General features: G+C 51.4%; 1 protein-coding gene across 3 annotated transcripts in view; it reads left to right on the forward strand.

The window, feature by feature from the left end:
* CNTN3 (contactin 3) overlaps nucleotides 1–26,488 on the forward strand; it is a 115,625-nt gene that overhangs the window by 46,726 nt on the left and 42,411 nt on the right. For all 3 annotated transcript variants that reach the window (XM_070391459.1, XM_070391460.1, XM_070391461.1), the window contains exons 4-5: nucleotides 1,107–1,282; nucleotides 18,222–18,317. In XM_070391459.1, the coding sequence (XP_070247560.1) occupies nucleotides 1,107–1,282; nucleotides 18,222–18,317 (272 nt within the window). The remainder of the gene's footprint in view (nucleotides 1–1,106; nucleotides 1,283–18,221; nucleotides 18,318–26,488) is intronic.

The following is a 26,488-nucleotide window of genomic DNA, read 5'->3' on the forward strand; positions in this document are numbered from 1 at the left end:
AGACTCCTAGAGAGCAGGCTGACAGCTGTGATGGGGGTGGAGGAATTGAGCAAAAAGAAAAAACAGAGAATTCATGGACCTGGACAACAGCGTGGTGATTGTGGGGAAGTACTGAGCTGAGTGGAGGTGGAAGAGGGCGTACAGGAGATAAATAGTGATGGAAACATGAAATAGCCCAGCCGATGTGGCTCAGTGGTTGAGCATAGACCTATGAACCGTGAAGTTCATGGCTCCATTCCCAGTCAGGGCACATGCCAGGTTATGGGTTAGATCCCCAGTAGGGGGCGTGCAGGAGTTAGCTGATCACTCATTCTCTCTCATCAGTGATTTTTTTCTCTTTCTCTCCCTCTCCCTTCTTCTCTGAAATCAATAAAAATATATATTTTTTTAAAAACTGAAGGTGAATTCTACCTCGATGTGTCAGGTGTACTCACCGTTGAAAACTGGTGTTCCTGTTGCAAACCCTTGTTTAACAGCCAGCTTCTTTCTCTTCCCTTTTTTCCCTCTGGCTTCCTGTTGGTAAATATGGCCCTGGGGCCCGTGCCTGTTCTGGTCCGAGCCCCGCGGTGACATTTAGGGATTTTTACCGCCGTGTACTCTTCAGCAAATAGCACCGTGATGGCTTAGAAGAACAGCGCACGCCTTGGGGACGGGTATTTACCCAAGACAGATGGAAACGGATAGCTGAGCACTTACCCAATTAGTGGATTAAATGTGCCCAGTCGGTCTGGATAAATCACAGAAATGTGCCCTTCCCCGCTCCTGGCCAGCGTGAGATCGCCTGCCGCGTGCCAGGCAATTACCTCGACGTTGTGCCTCTCGTGGCCGGCGCAGGCAGAGCCTGATTTCCCCGGTGAGCACGCCGAGTCGTTCTCACTTTTCAGGAAATCCCGAGGAGTCTCTGACTTCAGATGCTGTGCTGCCCTGGTTTCTGTGTTCGTCGGCCTTTGGTTGCTGCTGAAGACCCCGGGCGTGTACGAGTCGCAGTTATGACTCAGTGCAACCATACGTGCGTTACCTGTGGTCTGTAGGAGAGGTGGTGTTTGAGTGGGCTTTATAATGCTGATTTAATGTATATATTCAAAAAATCCTTGCCTTTTCTCCAGATGGCAGCTGAACGGAAGCGATATTAACCTGGCCGTGGAGTCTCGTTATGAGCTGAACGGAGGAGACCTGGTGGTCATTAACCCCCACAGGGATCGGGACTCAGGGAGTTATCAGTGTTTCGCTACGAATCCGCTTGGAACCATCGTCAGCAGAGAAGCAAAGCTGCAGTTTGCCTGTAAGTTCCGGCCCACACACCTGCAGGCCCAACATCTAACAGCACGTAGCCGCATTGGTGCGGTCCAGGGGTTCGGGAACAACACATGGTTTCATTCGTGTAGTAAGTGGATTGAGTCAATATAAATGGGGGTTTTTAAATATATTTTTATTGATTTCAGAGAAGAGAGAGAGGGAGAGAGAGATAGAAACATCAGTGATGAGAGAGAATCAGTGATCGGCTGTGTCCTGCACGCCCCCTCACTGGGGATCGAACCCACAACATAGGAATGTGCCCCCACCGGGAATCATACTGTGACCTCTTGGTTCATAGTTTGACACTCAACCACTGAGCCACACTGGCCGAGCGACCGGATTTAGTTTCGATCTTCCCCATACGACCTTCGAACACCGTCCACTTTGTGTTTCTTCTCGCTGGTCCCCCTTCCTGTGCGTTGGTTGTGTGTTTGCATAGGACGCCTGGCAGGGCGGAGACCTGTGTTGGGAGCAGGCGAGGGCTGCAGGTCAGGGGTCTTCGCTGTGGGCAAAGGGCAGTGAGGTGTGGTCCCCGAGTCCCATCCTCGCTCGCTGCTCCCTCTGGCGGTCCCCGCTCTGGGCTGTGCCGCAGGCGCATGCTTAGCCGTGCTTCCTCAGACCTGCTCGCCGTGGCGATGAACCTCACCTCTCCTTTACAGGAAGAGGAGCGGGTGAGGCTAAGTCAGCCGCTGTACAGACACCCGTGTGTGTTATCTCACCGGCCGATGTGGCCTCCCGGCGCCGTTGGTTTTCAGGTCTCAGTGGCCATGCTCTGGAGCATCGCTGCTCCCTCCCCAGCCTCACTCCGGGGACAAGCAGCCAGCAGGTCGGGTCAGTCTCAGCAGCTTTGCCATCCGGGGTTTCTGTTTAAAGACGCCTTGTGTCACCCGACCGCATGGCTCAGAAGTTGAGCATCAACCTGTGAACCAGGAGGTCACAGTTCGATTCCTGGTCAAGGGCACTTGCCCGGGTTGCGGGCTCCATCCCCAGTAGCGGGTGTGCAGGAGGCAGCCGAGATCGCTGATTCTCTCTCATCATCGATGTTTCTCTCTCTCTCTCTCCCTCTCTCTTCTTCTCTGAATCAATAAAAATATATTTTTTAAAAAACCCACAAAACTAAATTGGGTCTCAGGTCCCCAGTCTATACAGAGATCATGTGCCGACAGGGCTCTGTGGAGAGCAGGGGCGTGTGAGTCGGGACGGAGGACAAGTTCGAAGGGTATTTTTTTTAACGCTTGATTGAGATAGCTCTGCCAGGCCTTCCTCTGTTCCCCGGCGATGTCCTGGGAGTAGGCGGGAGGCTTCCTGGATAGACCCGTGGTGTCTCCTGGAAGCCCCGGAAAGTTCTTGCTTGGACATCCTCTGCCTCTTGTTCTGTGTGACTCCCCATCTCTGGTCCCGGGGGGCCTGTTTCTTCATTGCTCCTCTTTGGGGATATTGTTGCAACCCTCCTCCCGAAGCCTGAAAGTGGTGTCTTTGCAGCAGAACCCTGTGGCGTCCCCGTGAGCGAAACCTCGCCCGGGAGGTGGGCAGCTCCGGGCGGTGGTTAAAGATAAACCAGAGGCCGGTGCGTGGCTGGGACTGCACTCAGCCCTCAGTTCAGAGGCGGCAGCAGCGTGTGTGTGTGTGTGTGTGTGTGTGTGTGTGTTTGGGGGGGCGGTTCCACAGGAGACCAGGTGCCATCATTCTTAGGCCACTGTGTTCTCTCACTATAGGGAGCTCGCTAAAAATACCCTGCGATTTCTCCTTCCAGGGGAGCACCTCTTTAATTGAGCCCTGGCTTTAATGCGCATCCATTATGCCCCTAGGACTCTATTTTGCAAATGTTGGAAAATGTCTTTAAAATCATTCCTGAAATCCTGTGATTTTCACAGTCATGATCTCTTTCGTGAGATGATTTCTCCCTCTCTTCGCCCGCCCTCTTATTTTTTGTTCGACTTGCAGTCGTGTTCTCAAAAAATAAAAATGGCTCTTAGAAGCACATCATTCACTGCACATCTTTCCCTAATTCTGCATTTGATGGAGAGGCCTCTTGTTTGTCGGTTTTAGGATGATTGGATTTGCAAGAGACGTGCTAAAGCATCCCTTGTTTTATTTTTTTCTTCTGTGAATTGTCTGCCCTAGTCCTTCGGGGATAAAGCAAAGAATATGCTACCCCGGGGCATAGTACATCTTTTTTGAAAAAAATTCTGTCTGGTGTAAATTATACCTCAGGACATTAATTTCAAAATCTCAAAGGACAGTGTTTTATGAAATAGAATATATCATCACTTAAGTTATTTGATTTGTTAAAGTACCTGATAGAAATTTCCTGCGGCAAACACTAGTCTGTGTTCTTGTTTGTACCTGCAAGCTGTGCCGACTGTCCCTCGCCCACTCAGCTCCCGGCTTTCTGCTCAGCAGCACTGACAGATGACGGCCGAAAGTCAACAGATAGGTCGTTTCCGTCACACTTCTTTATTCCTAGCATTTTGAATATGAATCCTTTTAAAAAATATTTTTATTGAATTTTAGAGAGAGGAAGGGCGAGAGCCAGAGAAACATCAATGTGAGAGTAAAAAATATTGGTTGGCTGCCTTCTGCACACCCCACACTGGGGATCAAGCCCGCAACCCGGGCATGTGCCCTGACGGGGAATCAAACTGTGACCTCCTGGTTCATAGGTTGATGCTCAACCAACTGAGCTGTACCGGCCAGGGCTTGATTATGACTTCTTGATTATCAACTTCAAAAGTTTTAGAATAACTACCTTTCAGATTATTGAATTAATTTTAATTGCATAGGCTGAAAAGGTTTCCTAAAAAATCTGTCTTCAGCTCCAGGTTATCTAATACACAACTTGTCCATGAAAAGTCCCTCTCAACCCGCGACCTTTAAATGACTTTTCCTCCACGACAGCCACCCACCGGGACCTCAGGCTCCCCGTGGAATAGGCGTTGATGATTGGACGTGGAATTAGCGTATTCTGGGTTTTCCCCCTCAAAATAAGCATGTCTGTTAGTGCACCTGGGAGCTTCATTATCGTCTGTCTTTCCTGACTGTGAATGTGGTTGTTGTTAATATTGCCATCACGCTTTTCCTAACACCACGTTTTGATGGTGTCGGCAATCAAAATCCTGTTGTCTGATGAGGCCCCGATGTCCTCAGCAGGAATTCCCAGTAAGACTAACAAAGCTAACAAAGCGGCTGTCTTCTCCCTCCAGCCACACTCTGGCCTCCCTTCCCTCTGTGACTGCCCTGCTCTCCCCACGCTCCCTCATTTCTTCCCACTCCCTCTCCCTTTCTCTCTCCCTCTTCCTCTTTCTTTCTCTCCCTCCCTCCTCTATTTCACTCCCTCTCTCCCTGCTACATGAAGGGCATTTCAGCCCTGGGAACAGCATGTGCTAAGGTGGGAACGCAGGAGGCACAGGACATTCAGGGCCTGAGAGAAGTTGGATGGTAGGAGCCTAGATTTGCGAAGATTTGTGGAGGGAGACGCGGCTGGGAAATAGCCGAGACCTCACACGCCTCGCTGAGACGTGGGGCCAGTGGAAGCCGCCGGGGTGGACAAGCAGAGGGGGTGGACAAGCAGAGGGGGTGGACAAGCAGAGGGGGTGGACACACTGAGCGGCAGAGTGAGTTGCACTGGGATGAGTGTCCGGGCTGTTAGATGGAATGTGCTGATGACGGGGCTGGGAAATGAAGAGGGAAGGGAGGGAGGAGGTGCTCGGGGATAGACGACCCAGACTTGCGCGCAGATTGGAGGTGAGGCAGACGAAAGAGTGAGGATGACAGGGAGGCCCTCTGGGTCTGGGAGGGTATGTGGGTGGCAGGGGCTCCGTGGAGAAAAGCGAGTGAGCCCCATGAAGGAAACTCGCTACAAGACCCTGACACAGGCCCAGGCGAGGAGGAGGCACCCCGAGGAGTCGAGTCCGTGCGGATGGTGAGGAGCAGGCACACGGTGACACCGAGAGAGACTTGGGCTGATGTGCACACGAGGCAGATGGTGGCGTCCTTATCGGCACACGGTCAGCTGTTGGAATGAAAGGGCTCTGCAGCCAGAGGCAAATAGTCCTGGAGAGAGAGGGAGGCCGGGCCCTGCCGGGTCTGTACGGCTATGGGTGTGGAACCAGCCAGGCCCGTTTTCCCCTTCATTGCGCCCGTTACATGCACACCATTTGGTACACGGGTCTTTGGGGGTTCACGGGGGCAGCTAGGGCACAGATCAGAAATGTCTGCAGCTGCCCCTTTGGGGTCCAATGTCCCTGTACCTTACCTTTGGGGACCACTGATCTCCTCTCCTTGCCCCTCGCTGGGCCTCTCCCGGAAGGTCCTGGAAATGGGGTCACACAGCCCGTCAGCTCATGCATCTGGCTCCTCCCCAGGCCACATGGCCTCTGCCTCCAGGACTCACTCCCCCTTGGAGCAGGCGAGCAGCCATGGACAATGTGGAGATGAGTGGGCGTGGCCGTGCTCCAATAAAACTCTATCTGTGGGCACTGGCCGTTTTGTTTCGGGTAATTTTCCCATGTCATGAAAGCAGGATTCTTCTTTTGATGGTTTTCAGCTAAATGGAGAAACCATTCCTAGCTCCGAGGCCGGACTAAAGCAGATGGTGGGGTGGGGCGGCCTCAGACAGACAGAGTCTGCCAACTGCCTGCCCCTGAGCCCCGGGCACGCAGGTAGTGTGAGCTCCTGGCCTCACTGATGGCTCTGACATGTCGGAATTTCTACCTCCGATTAGAAATGGGGAAGGTAGAGTGGTTGAGTGTCCACCTATGAACCAGGAGATCACGGATCGATTCCTGCTCAGGGCACATGCCGGGGTTGCGGGCTCCATCCTCAGTAGGGGGCATGCAGGAGGCAGCCGATCAATGATTCTCTCTCATCATTGATGCTTCTCTCTCTCTCTCTCTATCCCTCCCTCCCTCCCTCCCTCCCTCCCTCTCTCCCTCTCTCCCTTCCTCTCTGAAATCAATAAAAATATATTTTAAAAAAAAAGAAAAGGAGAAGGAATGTATCACCCCAGCAGAGTGCTGTGTCCCTGGAGCTCACCACATTAGCAGCTGCCCCCTCCCTCTCTGTCTCTACAGAATTATTTTTAGATGGACTCAGCACGGGGGACCATTCGTCCCGCTGTGTCTGGGACATGTTCACTTACACCTGTTTTCCCTGCTAGTTGATGCCTGTTTTCCTGTTCAGATTGTCTTGATGCAGAGGCTAAGGTATATGACCAACCCGCGTGAGCTCGACAGCCTGCACAGAGGAGCTGTGGGGAGCCGCCGGATAGCACGGCCCTCCCTGTGCCCGGCAGGGGGGTGAGGCGCTGCCTCTTACCCACAGAGCCGCTGTGGGAACCTGTAGGGATCCCTGTTTGGATGTTGGGATCAGGTGTGCCTGCGTTCCACCCGCGGAATTAAAACACACATGCACTTTCTGGACACAGAATTATTTATCCAATCAAGTGTCTCTTTTCTTCAAAATAGTTAGAAAGTCAGAATGAAGTTTATGGCCTGAATATAAGTAAGTAGGACTTTCTAATGGTGCCCGACTCTATTATAGAGGTTTTTCCCCTGCTTAAACTTTGTTAATTGCCCAGATTCTCCTCATTTGTGTGTCATGTATTACCTATCCTTCTGAGCCAGGCAGAATATGTTCTTAAACAAGCCACGGCACTAGAAATCTAATGAGGTTGTGTTCTATCAGACTGCCATTATAAATGCTAAATGCGAAGGATGTCTCGTTTTTAATAGTGAATGTGCATATGGCACACTCGTAAGGAACCAAGGTAAACATTTTGTCTTCGGCTTCATGATTGTAAAAGGGTGGAAGGGATGGTCGAGAACAGCCCCCGACCCCTAACCACAAGGAATGTTTAAAGCGGAATGGCGGGTTTGGGTGGGGGCGGTTTCTAGGAAGATGCCGCGTTGAACCCGGTTGAGGTACATGATATCGTCCGGTTATTCCTGTTTCACCGACGAGAACACCGAGTCTCAGAGAGCGGAGGAGAGTGGCCTCAGGCGTGGAGTTGAGGGGAAAGTGTGACCGCAGACCGGGGCCAGGTAACTGCACATCAGAGGCGTTGCCACCGGCGGCACCTGACCCTCAAGTCGGTCTGAGTGGGCAGTTTTTTCCCAAAAACCGTTACCCCTTTGAGTACATGAAGCTTTTGCGAGCAATCAAAACCCCTTTTAACAGTTCTCACCCTTACACCAAATGGTGACTTCATTGTGTTTTCCCACCGAAGCCAATTATAGAGTCTTATTTATCATAGGTTTCCATAAAACATCAGGTTTTACTAGTGAAATTATCCATCAGCTACTGCCATTTTTCTCTTGCCTCAGAACTTTATTAAATATGCTATTTTAGTATTAAAATAAATAGTAAAATAAATATTACAATAAATATTAAAGTAAGCTCCACCATTAACAGAGTGTAGCCTATCTGTGGAAGAAGTTTCATAAGCTTGGTGTTTGTTGGTCTTCAGAATTATTTTATTTATATATAAATAAAATATAAAGTTTGTGGAAATGGATTTCATTTTCCTCTGAGTGTGTCCTCTTAGTGACTTGCTATTTCAGCGTAAATGCAGCATTTTAAACTCTCAGCCGGAGGAAATGAACACCACGTGTTCATCAGCCAGAAACGCTGGAGCCAAGTCACAACAAGGAAATAGAGAAAGTTTGTGTTTTTTCATCAAAAATGCGAATTTGCTCCAGCGAGACTTCCTGCCAGGTATTGGCGTGCGAGTTGAAGAGATGCCGAACCACCCAGCTGTATTAGACAGTTTACCTCCCACCTCGGGGGCTGGGAGTGTCAGGTGCTCGCCCAGCGGCAAACCTCTCCCCTGGCCCCTCGGCTCAGTGCTGCCGTGATGGCCTGGTGTCTGGACAAAACACCTCAGCTCCCAACCAACACACCATTTTCACATCTGTCTCCCTCGTGCAGGCCCGTTAAGGCAAGAGAACCCCGCCGTGTTGCCAGGACACTGTGGGCACAGCTGGCTTCGGCTCTGCAGGTCCCACATTGAAGCCCCTGCAGAGCCTTTGGCTAGATGCCCCGGGCAGGGAACACCACACCGGTTTCGTAAGTCAAGTAATTAAAGTGGAATCGTCTCACCTTGCTTTCTCTTCAACAGTTAGAACTTCATTTAAAAAATGTTCTGTGGCTGGTTCGCGTGGTTCAGTGGTTGAGCGTAGACCTATGGGCCAGGAGGTCATGTCTCGATTCCCGGTCAGGGCGCATGCCCAGGCTGCGGGCTCCATCCCCCGTGTGGTGCGTGCAGGAGGCAGCCCATCCATGATTCTCTTTCATCATGGATGTTTCTGTCTCTCTCTCCCTCTCCCTTCCTCTCTGAAATCAATAAAAATGTGTTTTTTAAAAAGTGCTCTGTGCACAATGAACGGTGGCCTCCTTCCCGCCCCACGTCCCGGGTGTCCAGGCAGCCAGCCCTCCTGTGCCTCCTGCGGTGTTTTAGGTGCCTGCCCCGAAAAGCGGGGACGCCAGCCAGTCCAGCACCTGAGGATTCCCATCCACACACTGCAGATTCATTCCTGTCGGAACCTGTGGTTCTGATTTCCCCTCCCACTCCACACACACACACACACACACACACACGCACACACACGCACACACGCACACACTCACGTGCACACACACACACACACAACACATGCACACGCACACACACACGGCTGTGAGATAGTCCACAGCATAGACCAGAGACTCCAAGTCTGGTTCCTAGACCTGCAGCATCGCTTCACCTGGGAACTTCCTACCGAAGCACCTTCCGGGCCCCACCTCAGGGCTGGTGCATCAGACACGCCTGGGAGGTGGGGGGCAGGAGCCTGCGTGGTTTTTTAAAAAAAAGTATTTTTATTGATTTTAGAGATGAAGGGAGTGGGAGAGAGAGATAGAAACATCAATGATGAGAGAGAATCATTGATTGGCTGCCTCCTGCACGCCCCACAATGGGGATCGAGCACACAACCCAGGCATGTGCCCTGACTGGGAATCAAACCGTGACCTCCTGGTCCCTAGGTCGATGCTCAGCCATGCGGCTGGGCAGGAGCCAGTGTTTTAAAAACAGCTCAGGGAGTGCTGCCCAGGGCTCCAGATGACCTCTGTCCTTCCTAATGGTTTCTATGATGACCGTTGAGGCGTTCCCAGCCTTTTTGTTTGGTAAACAGGGCCTCAGAAGAGATCTGTGTATTCAGATCTTCGGTGGAGAGTGATGGAAGTCAGCACGTTGCTCTACAAGGTCACCCCATTCACGTGTCCACCAAGGGTATGGGATTTTTCTGAGTATTTCTGAGCAAGCTTGCTTCTGCTTTTTCTTCTATAGTCTGGGAACTGGAATCCTTGAAAACTTTTTAAAGCTGTATATCAGAAAGGGCATATGTGTAAAATGTATTTCTTATTGCTGCAAAGCAGTTACCAAGCTTCCCTGCAGACTGAATGAGTGCCCTGGATGAGTTCCTGAAAGCCTCCTGCATTTGGAAGCTGGAGCCATTAACTCTCAGGAGGTGAAGCCATAGACACAGCAGGGTTGACCCTCTCGCTACTAAATGATCACATGAAAACTTATGATTATAACCCATTATTGTAAAACTAGAGGCCTGGTGCATAAAATTTGTGCACGGGTAGGATCCCTAGGCCTGGCTGGCGTTGAAGGCAGCCGGTCCGGTCGGGGCCTTCCTTCGTTCCGCGCTGCCCCCTGGTGGTCAGCGCACATCATAGTGAGCAATTGAACTATGGTCTCCTGGTCAAACTCCTGAGGGGACACTTTGCATATTAGCCTTTTATATATATAGATTAAGAGATGCACTTCTGCCCTGACCAGTTTGGCTCAGTGGCTATAGCATCTGCCTGTGGACTGAAGATTCCCAGGTTCGATTCCAGTCAAGGGCATGTACCTTGGTTGCGGGCACATCCCCAGTAGGGGGTGTGCAGGAGGCAGCTGATGGATGTTTCTCTCTCATGGATGTTTCTAACTCTCTATCCCTCTCCCTTCCTCTCTGTAAAAAATCAATAAAACATATTTAAAAAAAGAGAGAGAGAGAGATGCACTTCTATGTGCTCTTTAGAGAAACGTGTCATTCCATTGCCTGGTGAGCCATAATTTTCATGCACATCTCTTGCTTGATGACAATGTGCAAAACCTGCTCCTTGAAGGTTAGGGTCCTGGGTCAATATTTGGGGCTCCCTGAGTCAGGGACTAGTCAGCTGGGCTCCTGGATGTTTGGGGGAGGCCGATTCATGCCAAGTTTCGGTAAATGTCAGAGTGGAAATAACTTCAGTTCACCCAGACTTATATTTTCATGAAAGACAAAGGATGCCAGGGTGTTTTCTATTAGGTAGACTCCCCTGTGTCTGAAATTTCAGTGTGGGTGGCCCTCAGATCACCCCCCCCCCCATCTGCCCCTCCTGCCCGATCAGAATCCTTGGGGGCGGGGCCTGGAATCTTCACTGGAACCTCGCTCCCTTTCGGATTATCATACACCAACGTGGTTTTTATTCTCTCTATTAAAAATGATGGCTGGTATTCTTCTTAATTGCGCAAAGATGATTAAAGAGATTGGGGCTCTAGGAGAGTACATAAATAATTCAGATTTAAACTCTTTGCTACAGTGGTGTGATTTACTTAACACTCAGAACCTCATCGAAACCTAATTAATTGGCTGTTCCGCCCTTTCCTCTTACTCCGTCCTTCCTGTGGCGAGGTGAGTGGCAAAGGAGTGGCCCCGAGCAGGCACAGCAAGAAACCACAAAGACGCGATGTTCATTTTACTACATGATGCATCGATATTTACGGTTTATACCCGATAGCTGCTGAAAAGACTTGCATTGGCTTACAGGAGGAAATTAATATAAAATAGGGCGAGCCCAGATGAAAGTAGGAGGACATTTATATATATAATTTATTCCAGAGAGGATGGGAGAGGGAGAGAGAGAGATAGGAACATCAATGGTGAGAATCATTGATTGGGCTGCACAACCCAGGCATGTGCGCTGACCACCGGGAATTGAACTGTGACCTCCTGGTTCATGGGTTGGCACGCAACCACTGAGCCACGCAGGCCAGGTAGAAATAGGAGAGCATTTAAAAGGATCAGAGGCACATTGGGGGTGTTCGTGCTAACCGCTGGGAAGTGCCCTGCTGGCCGCCACCAAAGCACAAGGCCTGTAAATGCTCCATCTCAGACATAGACGGCGTGTCCAGCTGCCAGACGAGGCTGACTTCTCCTGCGCCCAGGCAGAGGGGGATGTGGATGAACAGGGGTGGGTATTGTTTGTTTAACAGAAGACAAGGAACGCTTTGCAAAAGATGCAGAAAACGAGTTGTGAGGTGCGCTGTCCGGTAGAAGTGAAGGCCCTTCATGAACAGGAGCAGCCACGGTGGACACTCTGCGTGGTCTGGGGCCTGTGCTCACAGCCAGTGATCAGTGTCCTTCCCACGGCTGCGAGTCACGTCCCGGTTCCCCTTCACTCCCAACGACCCCATGTTCTCCCGGTGTCACAGCCGGGGAAGCTTGGGTGTGTGGGGGGAGGTGACGCCTTCTGAGCTGCTCAGTGTGCAGGTGCATCTGAGCTCAGAGCCTCTGAGGGACCCTACACTCTGCAGACTCTGCAGGGTCACCCGCCTGGTATATTTCCTGGAGCCACAGGCGAGGTAGTAAGTGGCACAGTGGGGAATAGGGTGACTATGGCAGTATTTACAGTGTCACCGTCTCTCCTTTCCCAGGCCACGTCCAATGTCAGGCCCCTCTATCCGGTGCCCTGAGACGTGACCGGTGTCTCGTCATTCTGTGGTTCCTCCGTGGTGTTGGTTAGAAGTCTGTGTCCATCTGCCTCCCATATGGCAGTGGTCACAGCATAAAACGGGTGTTCGCATGAACATCAGCCAGCTCTCACCGGGACAGGAATGGAGAGAGCTTCCTGTTTAAAAAGTCAAGTTACACCCAGCCGGTGTGGCTCAATGGTTGAGCGTTGATCTATGAACCTGGAGGTCACGGTTTGATTCCCCGTCAAGGCACATGCCCGGGTTGCGGGCTTGATCCCCAGTAGGGGGCATGCAGAAGGCAGACTATCAATGATTCTCATCATTGCAGTTCCTATATATCTCTCCTCCCTTCCTCTCTGAAATAAATAAAAACGTATTTTAAAAGTCAAGTTACAGGACACATACTGCCTGGAGATGTGTTCTGAGAGGGCGAAGCCCAGCCCATCATCATGGGGGCAGGTGCACCAGACACGGGCCTGTGGGTGCCATTCTCCCCCCAGGTTCACGGTTTCTGGCACTTTCCATAAGCAGAGGTCCGAAGGGTCAGACCCCATTCGGGCAGTTACCACGTTTTTTCTAACAATGATGTACTTGCATTTGCCCCGTTTTCCCTTCGTCCTACCCTCTGCAGCAGCACCGGTGCCCTGCTCGCTCTCTGACTTGTCTACATTGTTGTGCCTTAGACATTTAAACCCAGAAACCTCTGTCCAGGGCCCTTTAAGGCACACAGGGTGGGGGTGTCCTGGGCTGATGGATCACGTGGCACCTGGTGTGGTAGGTGATGCGTTTCTGTAGCATAACTTGCACCTTGTTCTTTGCTTGATGTGGCCCTTGGACGTAATTTATACGGAAAACAAGTGGCATGAATCTGCTTGTTTGCTAAGCCCCAGAAACACAGGCAAATGCAAAGGTTTACTGATAGTGAGGTTTCCATGGCAACAGGCAGGAGATCATAATATTTATATCCTTCTATTACTGTGCTCCAGTGTATTTTGGGGTATGGTGTGAAAAGGACACAATAATATACGCACGCTTTTTTTTCTTAAATTACTTTATATTAGGCTGATTTTTTTTCTTGGCTAAGTGCTTTTAAAGCCTTCATAAAAATTTCCAGGAACTCATTATTAAAAACGTAACTTTGTATTATTCCCCATTAGTTGTAAATTACATACTTCTGTTTGTGAAAGTTTTAAAATTACTGTGCGTGACACCATGAGCCTGACCCAGGGTTAAAGTTCGGGGGAAATGCACCCGTTTCTTTAAATCCCGCACTCGTGTTCGGGGGGAGGGGGGGGGGGGGCGGTTTCTTTGATTTTTGCCTGGTGAGCTTTAAGTCAGTCATTGAAGAGCTCCTCAGCAGAGAACAGAAGTCAGCCACTCGAGGAAGTGACCTCCGCTACAGTCAGCCTCCCACCAGCGGACAGGAACGTACGGGTCTGTGTGGGTTCGTGTGGAGCGTAAGGCTGAGGTCTCCTATGGAAACCATGCGATGACACCTGTTCATACGCTGAGTCCGTAATCCCCGTGCCCAGGACTCAGGGATGAAGCTCACTTTCTAGCCAGGATGGGGGTTGGCACCAAATAAACAAATAACAGTGAACACACCGAGCAACATTGTGTAAAGACTGAAGAAACACGGCTGTCAGGTTGTAGAGGCGGACGACGAAGGGAGCAGTGACGGTGGGTGTTGTGTGCGCCGTCGGAAAGCTGTGCCACTGACCATCCCCTTCGACCCCGCCTCAGCCCAAAGGAGTCCTGAGCAGGTGTTTCCTCCTCGTTGGGAAAACAGAACCAAAGCCGGACAGGTCAGGGGGCGCAGACAACTTTCAGAGGCGCAAACACATCTCCTCGCTCAGCCCTGGGGGCACTTGAAAAGATTTGTTGAACAATTGAGTGGATGGGGGAAAGAATACTGTTCGGTAAATATGACTTTCAAATTGGGCAAATAGCATCCTTTTCAGCATTTTTCCTAAGCCCAAGTTTCTGCAGACTGAAGGCAGTGAGAGGCTTCAGTGTCCATTGGCTGTGATGTTCCTCTCTCCAAGTTAGGAATCGGGGGTTTGGGGGGGGGGGGGGCGCATCAGCCCGGGGCTGACTCCCCACGAGCTGCGTGGCTTTGGGCGAAGTCCCAGCTCTCTTTGGCTTTGCGCATGTGACATTGGGAGGAAGGAGGACACACGTGACCTGTCTCACGGGTTTCTTTTGAAAATCGGTTAAAAGCTGTGTATCTGTAGAGGCTCGTGCATGGGAAGTCATTTCAATCCACTTGAATTAGGGAAGTACTTTTTTTCTGACAATTCCTAAGTAATCGTTGATGTTTCTCTCTTATTTTGATAAGCCTTTTCCATATGAAATGATCACCTAATTAAAGAAGAATAAAGCCAAATTAGCTTCTTTCTTTGTAACCAAGGTACTCTTTGAATGTCAGCCCATAGGCCTCCTCCTCCCCCTTCACGCCCAGTGAGCCAGCCTGCCGGTCTGCAAATGGGCTGCTGAGGGGACTCCTTCAATAATAAACTATTTGTAAACAAGGGTAAGGATGCCATATTTGATGCTGTTTCCTGTAGTGCTAGGAGAGTCCTTGCTTTGCTAGTGTGTTTTTACTTTCCATATTCCTGTGACAGATAAAAGCAAGGGTATAATGCAACAAAGAATAGTCATCGTTAAAATCACAGGTCTTAAAGGCAACTGTTCCATGAAATTTATAAACGGTCCCCCCTGACTGATACACTCAGCCAAACCCCAGAGTGCAAAGATCAGGAGCTTTTAGACTCATTTTGAGCATGGAATTCAGCAAATATTACTGAGCAACTGCTCTGCTAATTGCAGGGCAAGCGAAGTAGACATGCTGAGGTTCCCAGGGGGAGGGAGCACTCATCAAATGCAAGAGGTTAAGTTAGATAAAAGGAGCTGAAGCCTAAGGAGAAGGGACTTTGCAGGAGGTGAGTGACACAGGTGGTAGGTGGCGGGGCGGGGGGCAGGGGGGGGGGGCGCAAGCTCACCTGGCCTGAGGCCTACTGAGCACTGGTGTGTCCTCCCCTGCCCCCCACCCCGCCCCCCTTCTCCCCTCTCCTCCTGCCCCTGCAGGCTGCTCACTCAGGTGCCTGAGAACCTGCATTTGCATAAGAGGAAGCATCTCCCAGGGTCTGAGACATTTGCACAGAATCCTACAGCAGTTTTAGTAACAGACACAAGGGCAGGCTGTCCGCCCTGCTTCCTGGCTGAAGGTACCGCTTCGACATTTTCTTCAAGGCCGAGGCCCTTAAAAGCGTTTTAAAAAGTGTTTGCGACCGTAATTAAGATACCTGCACTGAGGTGGTGTGATCCGTTCCCAGGCTCAGGAGCTTGTCACCTGAGGAGAGCTCTTCAGTGCCCAGTTGACGCGTGGCTGTGTCGGAGTGGAAGGCTCCAGGGGGTGTGTGGGGAAGTGATTATTAGGGCTCCCCGGCTGCACCCCCAGCTCCACGGGGAGGCTTTGAAATAGAAGGTTCCGTGGGTCTTGAAAACCCAGCTCTCTTGGTCTGGCGGGGTTTTGTCTAAGAACACCGGCTTTTCCCATGGCCCTGTTAAAACGAAACTGGCTTTTAAAATACAGCTTTCACGCAGGTGCGCTGGGTTCTCCCAAACCTCTGGTGCCCCTGGAGACCTTTGTTTCAAGGAGAAGGAGCATGGTTCAGTGGTTGAGCGTCGACCTATGAACCAGGAGGTCACGGTTTGATTCTCGGTCAGGGCACATGCCCGGGTTGGGGGCTCGATCACCAGTGTAGGGCATGCAGGAGGCAGCCAATCAATGATTCTCTCTCATCACTGATGTTTCTATATCTCTCTCCCTCTCCTTTCCTCTCTGAAATCAATAAAAAAAATTTTAAATAATAAAAAATATTTCTGATGCAGCCTGGTGCACAGGTGGTCTACAGATATCCGCATTTGCAATGAGACTCCCAGGCGGTAACGGGGCCGGGGCCCTGGACCACACCCTGGGTGAGATAAACTAAGAATCTGGGAGCAGAGCCATAGGAAGCATGTTGAAGCCAACACCATCCACTTCTCGCTGTGTGGATGCATGTGGATGCGTGTGGATGCATGTGGAAGCGTGTGCTCCGTGAACCGGCCACGTCAGGCCCCACAGATAATGCCCCTGTCCTCACAGGCTGTAGAGGCAGCACCAACGCAGCATCCTGAGCAGTGGTCGCACCTGTGCCCGGCAGGACTGACTGGTGCTTCGGGAGAAAAGGTTCTTACCTTTCAGGGAGAGGGGACGCGATTGTTCTAGAGCTATTTCATCCTTTTTGCGTATTCTGGCCGAAATCAGCGATGACTCCCTTCCACGGTGTGAAGTTATATAACCGCCGGAACAGGAATTGGGCAGGAGAGCAGCAAGGCTGACACCCATGGGTGGTCAGAAAGGCACCATTTGGTTATTGTCCACGTGTGGGCTCATCCTGGTTTGCCGCCCCCTATCCCCACCCCCTCCCCTACCCCATCTTAGCCTGGACCCCTCGGAGGGTGCGGTTTGGCAGTGCTAACTGAGGTGCGTTTCAGGAGCCTTGCGCTGTGATAATATTGCACTTTGCTCACACATTTAAGGGGACGTAATGCTCGGTTATCGTATCATTTTTGCAGGGGACCTCTGGTTACAGTAAGTCTAGAACACATTCTGGCTCCTTTTATAGCCACGTATATGTAAGCTTCGCTGATTTGCTTTGCTCCGTGCTTGAAACCAGCAATGTAATACTCGTTCAGGGATAATGAAATGAAGCACTTCTCTCATTCCCCTCGGATGCACCGATTACTTTTTTATTAACCCTCACCTGAGGATATTTCTTCCATTGCTTTTAAGAGAGAGTGGGAGGGAGGGAAAGAGAGAGAGAAAAAACATTGAAGTGAGAGAGACACATCGACTGGTTGCCTCCCGCATGCCCCCTGACTGGGGCTGGGGAGCAAACTGCAACCCAGGTACATGCCCTTGACTGGGAATCGAACCCACAACCTTTTGGTGCCCAGGCCGATGCTCTAACCACTGAGATTCACAGGCCAGGGCTGATGCACAGATTTAAAGTGCGTAGAACAGTCAACATGTACTAATATACACTTTGTAGTTTCACCAATTCAAAGATAATTATTTTGAAAAACTTACATTTTTCAAGGCAGAGTTGAAATTTTCTAAGTTACCCCCTCAAATACACGCACTGCCTCCTTTGCCTAGTCGCCGCATGGACGGTCTGCGTCCACCGTCAGGAGCCATGAAACGGGTGTATTTTCCCACAAATCAACAGTGCAGTCGCCTGGATACGGAATATGACACCATCGAATGTGCCCATAGAAGTCACCTCCTTTTTAGTGAGACTTTCGAGAATGGATAAATCATTTTTCTTCCTTTCCCCCTGGAGGCCTCAGCTGTGCTCAAAATAAAACCAGTAGGATTTTCTCCGTGCAGTTTAAGCTGGAGGGTGTGAGTCGGGATTTGCTGTCCTGATTGTTCTTGGAGGAAATTACATGTTTTAAAAATAACCCACTAAGGCGATCAAAATAGCGTTTGCCTCGATGGCTTCATGACCCACCGGAAGAACATTCCTTGGACGATAATAAAGACAGCTTCTGTTTTTTCAGAGCTGCCAGTCAAGGGGACTGTGTGAGGTAATTCACTGCTCTCCTGCGAACTCCCCCCACTTGGTAACTGCCTGGGAATCACCCCCACAGAATTCTCCAAGACGTGGGGCCGATAGGACTCGTAACCACGAGTGGAATATTTTCAACGCTGTGTATAAATAGCACCACCAGTCACAGGTGGAATGACATTCATTTGTGCTCCTGATGATGACACATCTTAGCGGGAAACTGTATGAAGAGTTGGCTCATTGCCAGGAGAAGCTAAAGGTGGTCGTGATTTGGTGAATCGCTGTGACCGGTGTGGGGACCAGGCCATGTAGGTACTTGGTTGCAGATGTTTCGTTTCCTCCTTTGGGTCCCCTTTCCCGGTGATTTAATGCTCACACCTGCTCCGTTTGCCCTTTGGGGCAGCCCTGCTATCTATGTCTGACGCGATTATAGAAACACAGGATTAGCGGGTTGGTATTGGTTTTAAATGTCACCCTATGAAAGAAAGGAGGTCACTGCTCGGACATTCTTTCTGAAGTGCTGTTTTGTTTTGTTTTCAAATCAGATCTGGAAAACTTTAAAACCAGAATGCGAAGCGCGGTGTCGGTGCGCGAAGGCCAGGGCGTGGTCCTGCTGTGCGGCCCCCCACCTCACTCTGGAGGTAAGACGCACCCGCTTTTGCTCTTTATCGGGTCCCTTTCTGGGCAGGGCCGCCGCCTGTGTGCCGTTATCGCATCCACACATGAGCCGCAGCCCGGGCATGTGACCTGGCCAGGCACCAAACCGTGACCTCCCAGGTCGTAGGTCGACACTCAACCGCTGAGCCACACCGGCCAGGCCTTTTTTCTTTATTTATCCATCCATCGTTTTATTCATTCATTGGTTGACTCGTCCAATACCTGTTGATGTGTGGGAGATGCTTCATGTCTGTGTTAGTAAAGATGGCCCTTTACTTACCTAGTCTTAGTACTGAGTTGAGGAGACGCTGAGAGCTTTGCTGATAAACTTGACGGAAATGTGTTTGAGTCGGTATTGGTTGACCGTGCCACTCCCCACCCCCCAGTGCTCCCAGTGACATCACTGAGCTGCGCGTGCAGGACATAGAAACGTAGAAGGAGTTCCGTCCGCAGGGCCGAGTGTCCCCCGGGACATGGAGAGGTGGGTTTGCTGGGACAGGTTGCCCCGTCTTGATGTAGTACGCGCCGTTTTTCAGCCGGATGTGGGGTTTTGGCTCATAGCACCCAGGACAGGATACGGCTGGCATTCTGTGTCGGCAGGCAGGGGCTCAGAGCAGGTGAGTAACTTGTCCAAAGCCACACAGCAGCGGCTTGTCTCCTCCCAGAGGGTTCCCACGCTGCCCAGGCCCAGCTGGTCATTGCCATGAGAAAGCGGATCTGTGGGCTTTTCAAGAAAGCTGGAAACTGTAGGTTGGCACATTTCCCCAAAATGATTGAACAGTGTGGGTCAACGGTACGGGGCTTGAGGTACCTTCAGCCCGCGGGCCACAGCTGGGCGTCTCTTCAAGGGCGTTCCGTCGATGCTCATTTTTTCTAAAGCCTCGTTCACTCAATCTGAGGGAACACAAGCCCAGAGAGAGTTAAAGGTACAGCTTACAGCCTTTAAAAATGCACTTGTGTTTGATTCAGAAGGACATGGTTCCAAACTAGACTCATTAGAACCGCTAATTAGGGCTCCGGAGGCTGCCGTGTTTGGAGGGAGCACCTCAGTCCCTGTGGAAACAGTTTCCAAGTTCACGTTCCGTGCTCTCCCCGGGTAACTGCGCATCCTCCACTCTCAGCCTCCTCTGCATCTTACCTTGTGTAACAGATTGTTATGGCCCCAAAGTCCGGATAAATCTGTCCACTAAACAGGAAAACCGTCGCGGGGTCTAGTGTGTGAGCTTCCGTTATACCTAAGTGCCCACTCTGTCCTTTTCTTAGACCGAATTCTGTCTTAGCTGGAAAGAGGTCGGTGTGGGAGGGCGGGATGTTCCCCACCATCCAGTTCCCAGGCAGGCGCCCCGTGTCCTCCTGGGTAAACGCAGAAACTCAGCGGAAACATGGAACTGATCCCCCAGTGTCCACCCTAAATCCTTTGTCCTTAATGTAAATGTTGGTGCCGATCTGGAGATTCAAGGATTTTTTTTTCCTCGTTTCCTCACATTATCTCAGTGCTTTTGGCAACAGCTTTTATTCGGAAGTGTTGTACATCTTGCAGCCCAGTCTTGTACTTAGTTTTTAATTTATTTTTTTTAATATTTAGAGAATTTTTAACATTTTTATTTTATGTTTTCCATCACCCCTTATCCCCTCTATCCCCTCTTCCACCCCCGCCCATCCCCCTCCACCCCCGCAATCATCACACTATTGTCCACATCCATTTGAGGTTTACACAACCTGCAGGGACTCTATCTGCCCCTGAGCCCCTCTCCCTCCCCAGAGCGGGAGCCACCTGGCCTCCTCCTACAGCCCCCCACCCAAGGCCCCCCTCCCCCGCTCCGCTTGCAGCACAATCAGAACGGAAAATTCCAGGCTCCTGGGGGGCTCCTCATTCCGGTGGTTTTACATGTTTATCTGCATGAGTTGTCCTCAGAGGCCCTGTGTGACAGGGTGGTGTTCGCCACAGCGTCTTCCTGTGCAGCCAAAACAGGCACCGTGCAAAGTGCGAGGCACTTGAACAAAAACGAAATGTTTCGAGATGCCGTTCCCCGCTTCCCAGAAGTCCATGTGACGCCAGTTTGCGTTGACGAGAGACCTAGATCAACGGGTACCTGTTGGCACTAATGGAAAGACATCTGAAGACAGTTTTCATTTGACCCAAAAAATGGCAAAAAGAGAAAAATCACGTGCAGCGTTGGTTTTGCGGCAGCCGCGCCGGCGCAGGTCAGCGGCCCGCCGAGAACGCCTCGTGTCCTTTCTGCCCTCCCTGTGAGTGTTGGTGTAGGTCTGACGTGCTGTTTGGCGTGGTTTCCTACGTTATTTTGGGGACGCTCAACAGCTTTTCCACGTGGCTGAGTGGTAGTTATTTTCTGTGGCATTTCGGCTCCTGAAAGTTCCCATAGGAACTTCTGTTTTGGGTACCGGGGGGCATCCTGCATGTTTTTGTTAAGTTTGTCCATTTCCAGGTCTTGCACGTGATCAGAGACAGATTTCTCGAACCAATTTAACACATTTCGTACCGCTCAGCGGTTTGCTCGTGTTTCGTGCGCCATCTGTTAAGGACCGCTCACAAGTGTTCTCGTTTTTTCACGCCCGTGGAAAAAGGAGCGAATCTAGATACTTACGTAAAAAAAGTACTAGGAACTTTAATTGTTTAATTCTTTTTGTAAATAAAAATGTTACAATTATTGAAAAACAACACCTAAAGTGCATTATGATGATTTAAATAACATGCAGTTTGCCCAAAAACGTGCGGTCCCCGGCGTATGTCTTAGAGGTTTCTATGCGGTACGCAAAGTGTTAACAGGAATTGGGACAACTAGCAACTGCGAGATTAGGAGTCTGATAAGGCATCCTGGCGGGGACAAACCTGCAGCACCCTAGCACAGAGTCCTCGAACCCTGAGGCACAGGAGCCCCTTCTAAGCCTGCGTAGTCTGTCGGCAAAAGGACCTGGGAACCTTTGCCCACGCAAGTGAGGGAGTGGTAGAGGGGATCACATGTGGATGATCGCGCTCTGTCCCGGTCCTGGCGGCATCCCCGTCTCACTTCTCAAGCACCGGCCCAGCCAGGGCCTCTGGGGCCGGGAGGCGGCTTCTCGGGAAGACAGAGGGGAGGGGGTTCTGTGAAAAGCCCTGGAACCAGGGGTGCACGAGCCTCCGGAGCAGGGAGCTGTCGGGATCCCCCCACAGAGCTGCCCACCGATCCCACGTGGAGGTCACTTACAGAGGTCGCCGTGGGGAGCATGTGCGAGACCTACCCCAGTATCTGCAGGACGGAGAGGCGTCGAGAGAAGTTCATACTGCACGCCAGCAGCAGGCCTCATTCCCGGCCCCTCTGAGGACACAACCCTCTTCCCAACGCACCCTCTGCAGGCTCCCTGTTGCTGCCTTCGAGTTCGTGTGATGCTTTTCCAAACCAACACTGTTACCTGACAGGGAGGTAATCCCGGGTGAGACCTACGCCTCGCGAACCTTTTATGAAAGGCTGACGGCATGCGTTCTGTGGAGTTTCGCTTTCCTTTCCTTAAGCTCTCCTCAGATCAGGTTTTCAAAAGTGCGCCCGGAATATTCCGGTGTTAAACCCAGGGATTTATAGAACACGAGGCGAGAGGCCAGTGGGGAGCTGTTTCCTCTGAAGAGCGCTGGCTCGCGGTTGCTACCTCCCCGGCCGGCCGGCCGAGCAGGTCTGTGCCGCTTGTGGGCGACCTTCGGCCTCCTCCCTGGGGAGTAAGCCGGCAGCAGGAAGCCGATGATTTGGGGGCCATTCTGGCTCAGTGGGACATACGGTCTCCGGAAGTTTCACCGGAGATGTGCTTGTTGCTCACAAACACCAGCCACCGTGGGGGACCTACTGTGCGCACATCGCCTCTGATACACTTCCCTATGCAAGCCGGAGGGGAACGTGGTCCCTTTAAATGCCAACGAGGTGTTATACCTGCATAACCCGGGAGAGCTTTGAATGGATGCAAAGTGGTGTGATGTTCTGCCGTATTTATTTCCCAGGACATTCCAAACTTGCTTTTTAAGAAGGTTCTGGGGGGATGCAACAATACGTTCGTCACGTTGTATGGGCGCATGTGGCACCCCAAAATAATCACAATAGCAACGTCAAAGACCACAGATCACCGTAACACATGGGAGAATCGTGAAAGTGTCTGCAACGTTGCAAGAGTTGCCACAGTGTGATGGACACGCAGCGAGCGAACGCTGTCAGGAAGACAGTGCCGATGGACGAGCTGACGCGGGGTCACCCCTAACCTTCAGTTTGTAACAGACTCGGTGTCCGCGAAGCCCGATGAAGCAAGCCCGATGAAGCGTCCACGTGTCCCCTGGATCTTCGCTTCTCTCAGGCTTCTCTTCGCTTTAGCCTGTGCGTCACCTGGAAACACAGCACACGTTCCAGCTTCCTACTGAAACGTGAAGTCGAATCCACTGTCAGCTGTGGTTTGACCCCACCGAGCGGTGGCCACCGGCCGGAGAACTGCTCCTCAGAACGGGACTTCCGTTTGTCTTTTACTTCCTTCTCTACAAGATACGGTGCTGCAAACAGAGTGGGGTTGTCATTTGAGGCCTGAAAAGAATTAATAAGTACAAGCTGGCCCTGAAACTCTCCTCTGTACCTTTCCTTTATTGCTTTCTTCCTCCAGCAGCAGCAGAATAATTACCAGCAAGTGCGATCCTGGAGCTGTTCCATTTTAGCTATTTATTCTCCTTGCGCCTGCACTTGAGTCCGTGGAGTTTCTTTTCCTTTTGGCAAAATTATAGACTTGCTAAGGGAGAAAACAGCCTCGGTTAAGATAATTTCCCACAGAAAAAGGTGTTTGTTTCTAAAGCTCATTATCATTTAAATGCTATACCTATTTTAATTCCATAATGCTCTAATAATGTGTAGGGCAAGTTTCCCATTCATACAACTTATTTTGCCCTAAAAGAGAAAACAATTATCTTTCAAATATAATACTTCATTCTTCTAAAAGCACATCAGCACCATCACACTCAAAAAAAAAATTTGAAATCTAGATGGGAATTATCAGATATTTGCATATTATTTGGGGAAAATTGATAACTGCGACATTGGGACTTCACACTTGGAAATGTGACATGTATCTTCAGCATTCAAATCACAATACCCTGCAGCAAATTGCTCTTTCCACCCCTGCCCGCCGTGGCTCAGTGGTTAGAGTGTCGGCCTGTGCACTGAAGGGTTTGGGGTTTGATTCCTGGTCAAGGGCACATAGCTGGGTTGCAGGTTCCATCTCTGGTCCCCTGTTGGGGCACGTACAGGAGGAAACCAGTCCATGGGTCTCTCTCATATCCATGTTTCTTTCTCTCTCTCTCTCTCTCTCTCTCCTTTCCTCCCTCCCTCTCTCCCCAATCCCCCTCCTTTCCACTCTGAAAATCAATGCAAAACAAAACAAAAATTGCTCTTGCTACCTAAACTGCACATACCCTTTTCTGCATGAATGGCTGCACACATCCAGCATGGGTGTGTTCTTATTTGGAAATCTAAGGGACAGAGAACCCTTCTTTGCTTTGACCTCGTAGCTGAAATTAAACACGGGTCCCCAAACTTACACGATCATTAATGCTGGGTTGCAGTTTCCCTGGGAGTGCAAGTCAACCCTGCAGACGCCACCGTTATTGGTATTGCTGGGGTCTTAGGAAAGGTTTCCAGGAGCCGAAGGGTCCGCACACACCGGTGCCACCCCTGGTCCCACCAGCACTGCTTGTGATGCTGGGGACACAGAGCCGCTGCCTTATCCTTCCCGCAGGTCCCTGGGAGGCTGTGTGTGGGCATCGGGACTTTCACATAGTCTCTAATTCCTTGAGAGTAGACAGCTGGGAGGAGCGTGTTGCGTTGCCATGGCTACAGGGAATTTTTCTTGAATTGAGGGAGAGGGAGGAGAAAGAGAAACATTGATTTGTTGCCTCCTGCACACGCCCCAGCCGGGGATCTAACCTGCAACCTGGGCATGTGTCCTGACCAGGCATTGAACCCGCCAGCTTTTGGTTCCTGGGACGACACATCAACCCACTGAGCCACACCGGCCAGGGCACAGGAAATTACTGCTCACAATTACACTTTCCAGCCTACACTGGTGCAACGATTGTCACAGTGGCCTGCGATCACAGTTTCTTATAAAACTTTCCAAAATAAGTCTCTCTCAAATAGAAGTTTCCACCCTGGAGCTCTACAAAGAGGAGATTTCGCAGGCGAGGGAAATGTGTTAATTACAGAGCCGTGGATTCTAATTGAAAGAGCAGCAGAGACAGCCGGCTTCCGCGCCACCCCAGCGGGACGGGCCCCCGAGGCTCTGAACGCCAGGGTCCCATCTGCCCAGTGGAACACCTCCTGTTTGAAGACTAACAAGCGGGAAGTTAAAAGGAGAAGTAATGGGGTCTTTGAAGGAGGGAAGGCGAGCCTGATGTTAATTCGGAGAATCTTTTCTTGGTATAAAATCTCCTGACACCTTTTAATTAGACACTCCATGCAGAAGTCTTTTAACCGTGTGAAGGCCCAGGTGTCAGTCTCTAAAACGGGAACCTTTTTGTTGCCGTGATGCGGCCGGGCAGCGTGACTTTCTGAGATTCCCCCAGTGGCTCTGGGCCATGGAACTCACCAGGCTTCTGTTTCCTCCCCACGCTGAGCTGGGCTCCGAGGGTAGAGAAATAACAGGACACCATGGTCGCCTTCCTGCTGCTCAGAGTCTGGGGGGTGGGGGGGTACATAATAGAGACTCTTAGGAGCCGAGGGGTAAGCGGACGTGCCCCTTACCATGACTCACCGGGTACTGGCAGCGGGTGCCGCCTTCTCCCTGGGTATCCTCTCCCCCCTACCCCACCCGCCCCTCCCCCCCTCATAGCGACCTTTCACATTTTGTTCCTGGAGTTTTTACAGATGGTACTTTTATGATGTTCTGACGGTTTAGTGACCGCGTCTTACTTAAGAATCTAAGTAGGAGAATGCAGAATGCCGTAAACTATAATAACAGCGGGCGTTCACTGAGCGCTTACTGTGTGCCACGGAGACATCCCGCTTCTTCCATCCTTGCTGCAGCCCCGGGAAGCATTATCTTCCCATTTCACAGGTGGGAACACCGGAGCTCAGCGTGAGTGCCTGGCTCAGGGTGGCCGCTCGGTCCCGATGCTGAGCGGGACTCTCTGCCTCCCAGCCCACAGCCGGCACTTACTGCCCACAGGAGGCCCACACTCCGAGCACCCATCCCTCCTTCCTTCGGATGGCATGGGGCTTCCTGTCTTCTGTAACCTGAGACGGCATCGCCCCCCACCCCCCACCCTGAGGAAGCACTCAGCAGACAAAGCGGAGACCCTGTGGGTGGCAGAAGTCAGCGCACATCCCCAGGGTCCTGTTTTATGGGGCTGCCAACCCAAGTTGTTAACCCCCCTCAGTCCTATTCCAGGCCGTTCTGTGCCCGATTCCTCTGCTGAGTCACGGCCAGGGCTTGGCCAGTGGGTGGTGGTGGAGAGACGAAGACCTGGAGGGGAAACACTTTCAGAGCTGCCTTTGTGATCCCCGCCCGCCTCTCGGCCTGTGTGGTAACCTGCACCCCAGCCCTCGCTGGTGTCTGAGCACTGAGGTCTCACTTGGCTGCGGCCTCGTTGCCAGCCTCCTCCTGGTGGGATTCGCAGTGGGAGTGTCTGCTCCCTGTGGGGGACGCTTGCAGAGCCCGTGGGGGGTCCTGCGCCCAGGAGGGGCCTGGCTGAGGCCTGGGCTTTGCTCGCTGAAGCTTCCCGACAGGCTGAGTCTGCTTTTGCCCGTTTTCCCCAGCGCGGCCTGAGCGTCGTGGGCCTCGAGGAAGAAAGAACATCCACACGGAGACTGTGGAATGTGAACTCGAACCAATTACTTTGACATGAAACGGCCTTTTCTTGTTTCCAAATGGGCAGACGGGGCCGAGACATGAAGCAGGAAACGCCGGCTGTTGGGGCGGTTTAACATTTTTCTTCTGTTTCAGTCAAACCCGGGAATAGAAGCTGGCACCGGGGCCTCGCTCCCACCCAGGTCGGGCGGCGGGTTCTGGAGCCGCTGGGAGAGCCCGGAGTCGGTACTGGGCTCAGGGGCAACAGGTTTGTTCCGAACAGCTCGGTCCCTTCGGAAGGTGGTGGCCTGGAGCGCCCTGTGCCATTCACACTGAGACCCAGCTCTGAACA

Source organism: Myotis yumanensis, unplaced genomic scaffold (assembly GCF_028538775.1).
Source record: "Myotis yumanensis isolate MYYU_CA2020_CCGP unplaced genomic scaffold, mMyoYum1.0.hap1 SCAF_14, whole genome shotgun sequence".
Classification (NCBI taxonomy): Eukaryota; Metazoa; Chordata; class Mammalia; order Chiroptera; family Vespertilionidae; genus Myotis; species Myotis yumanensis.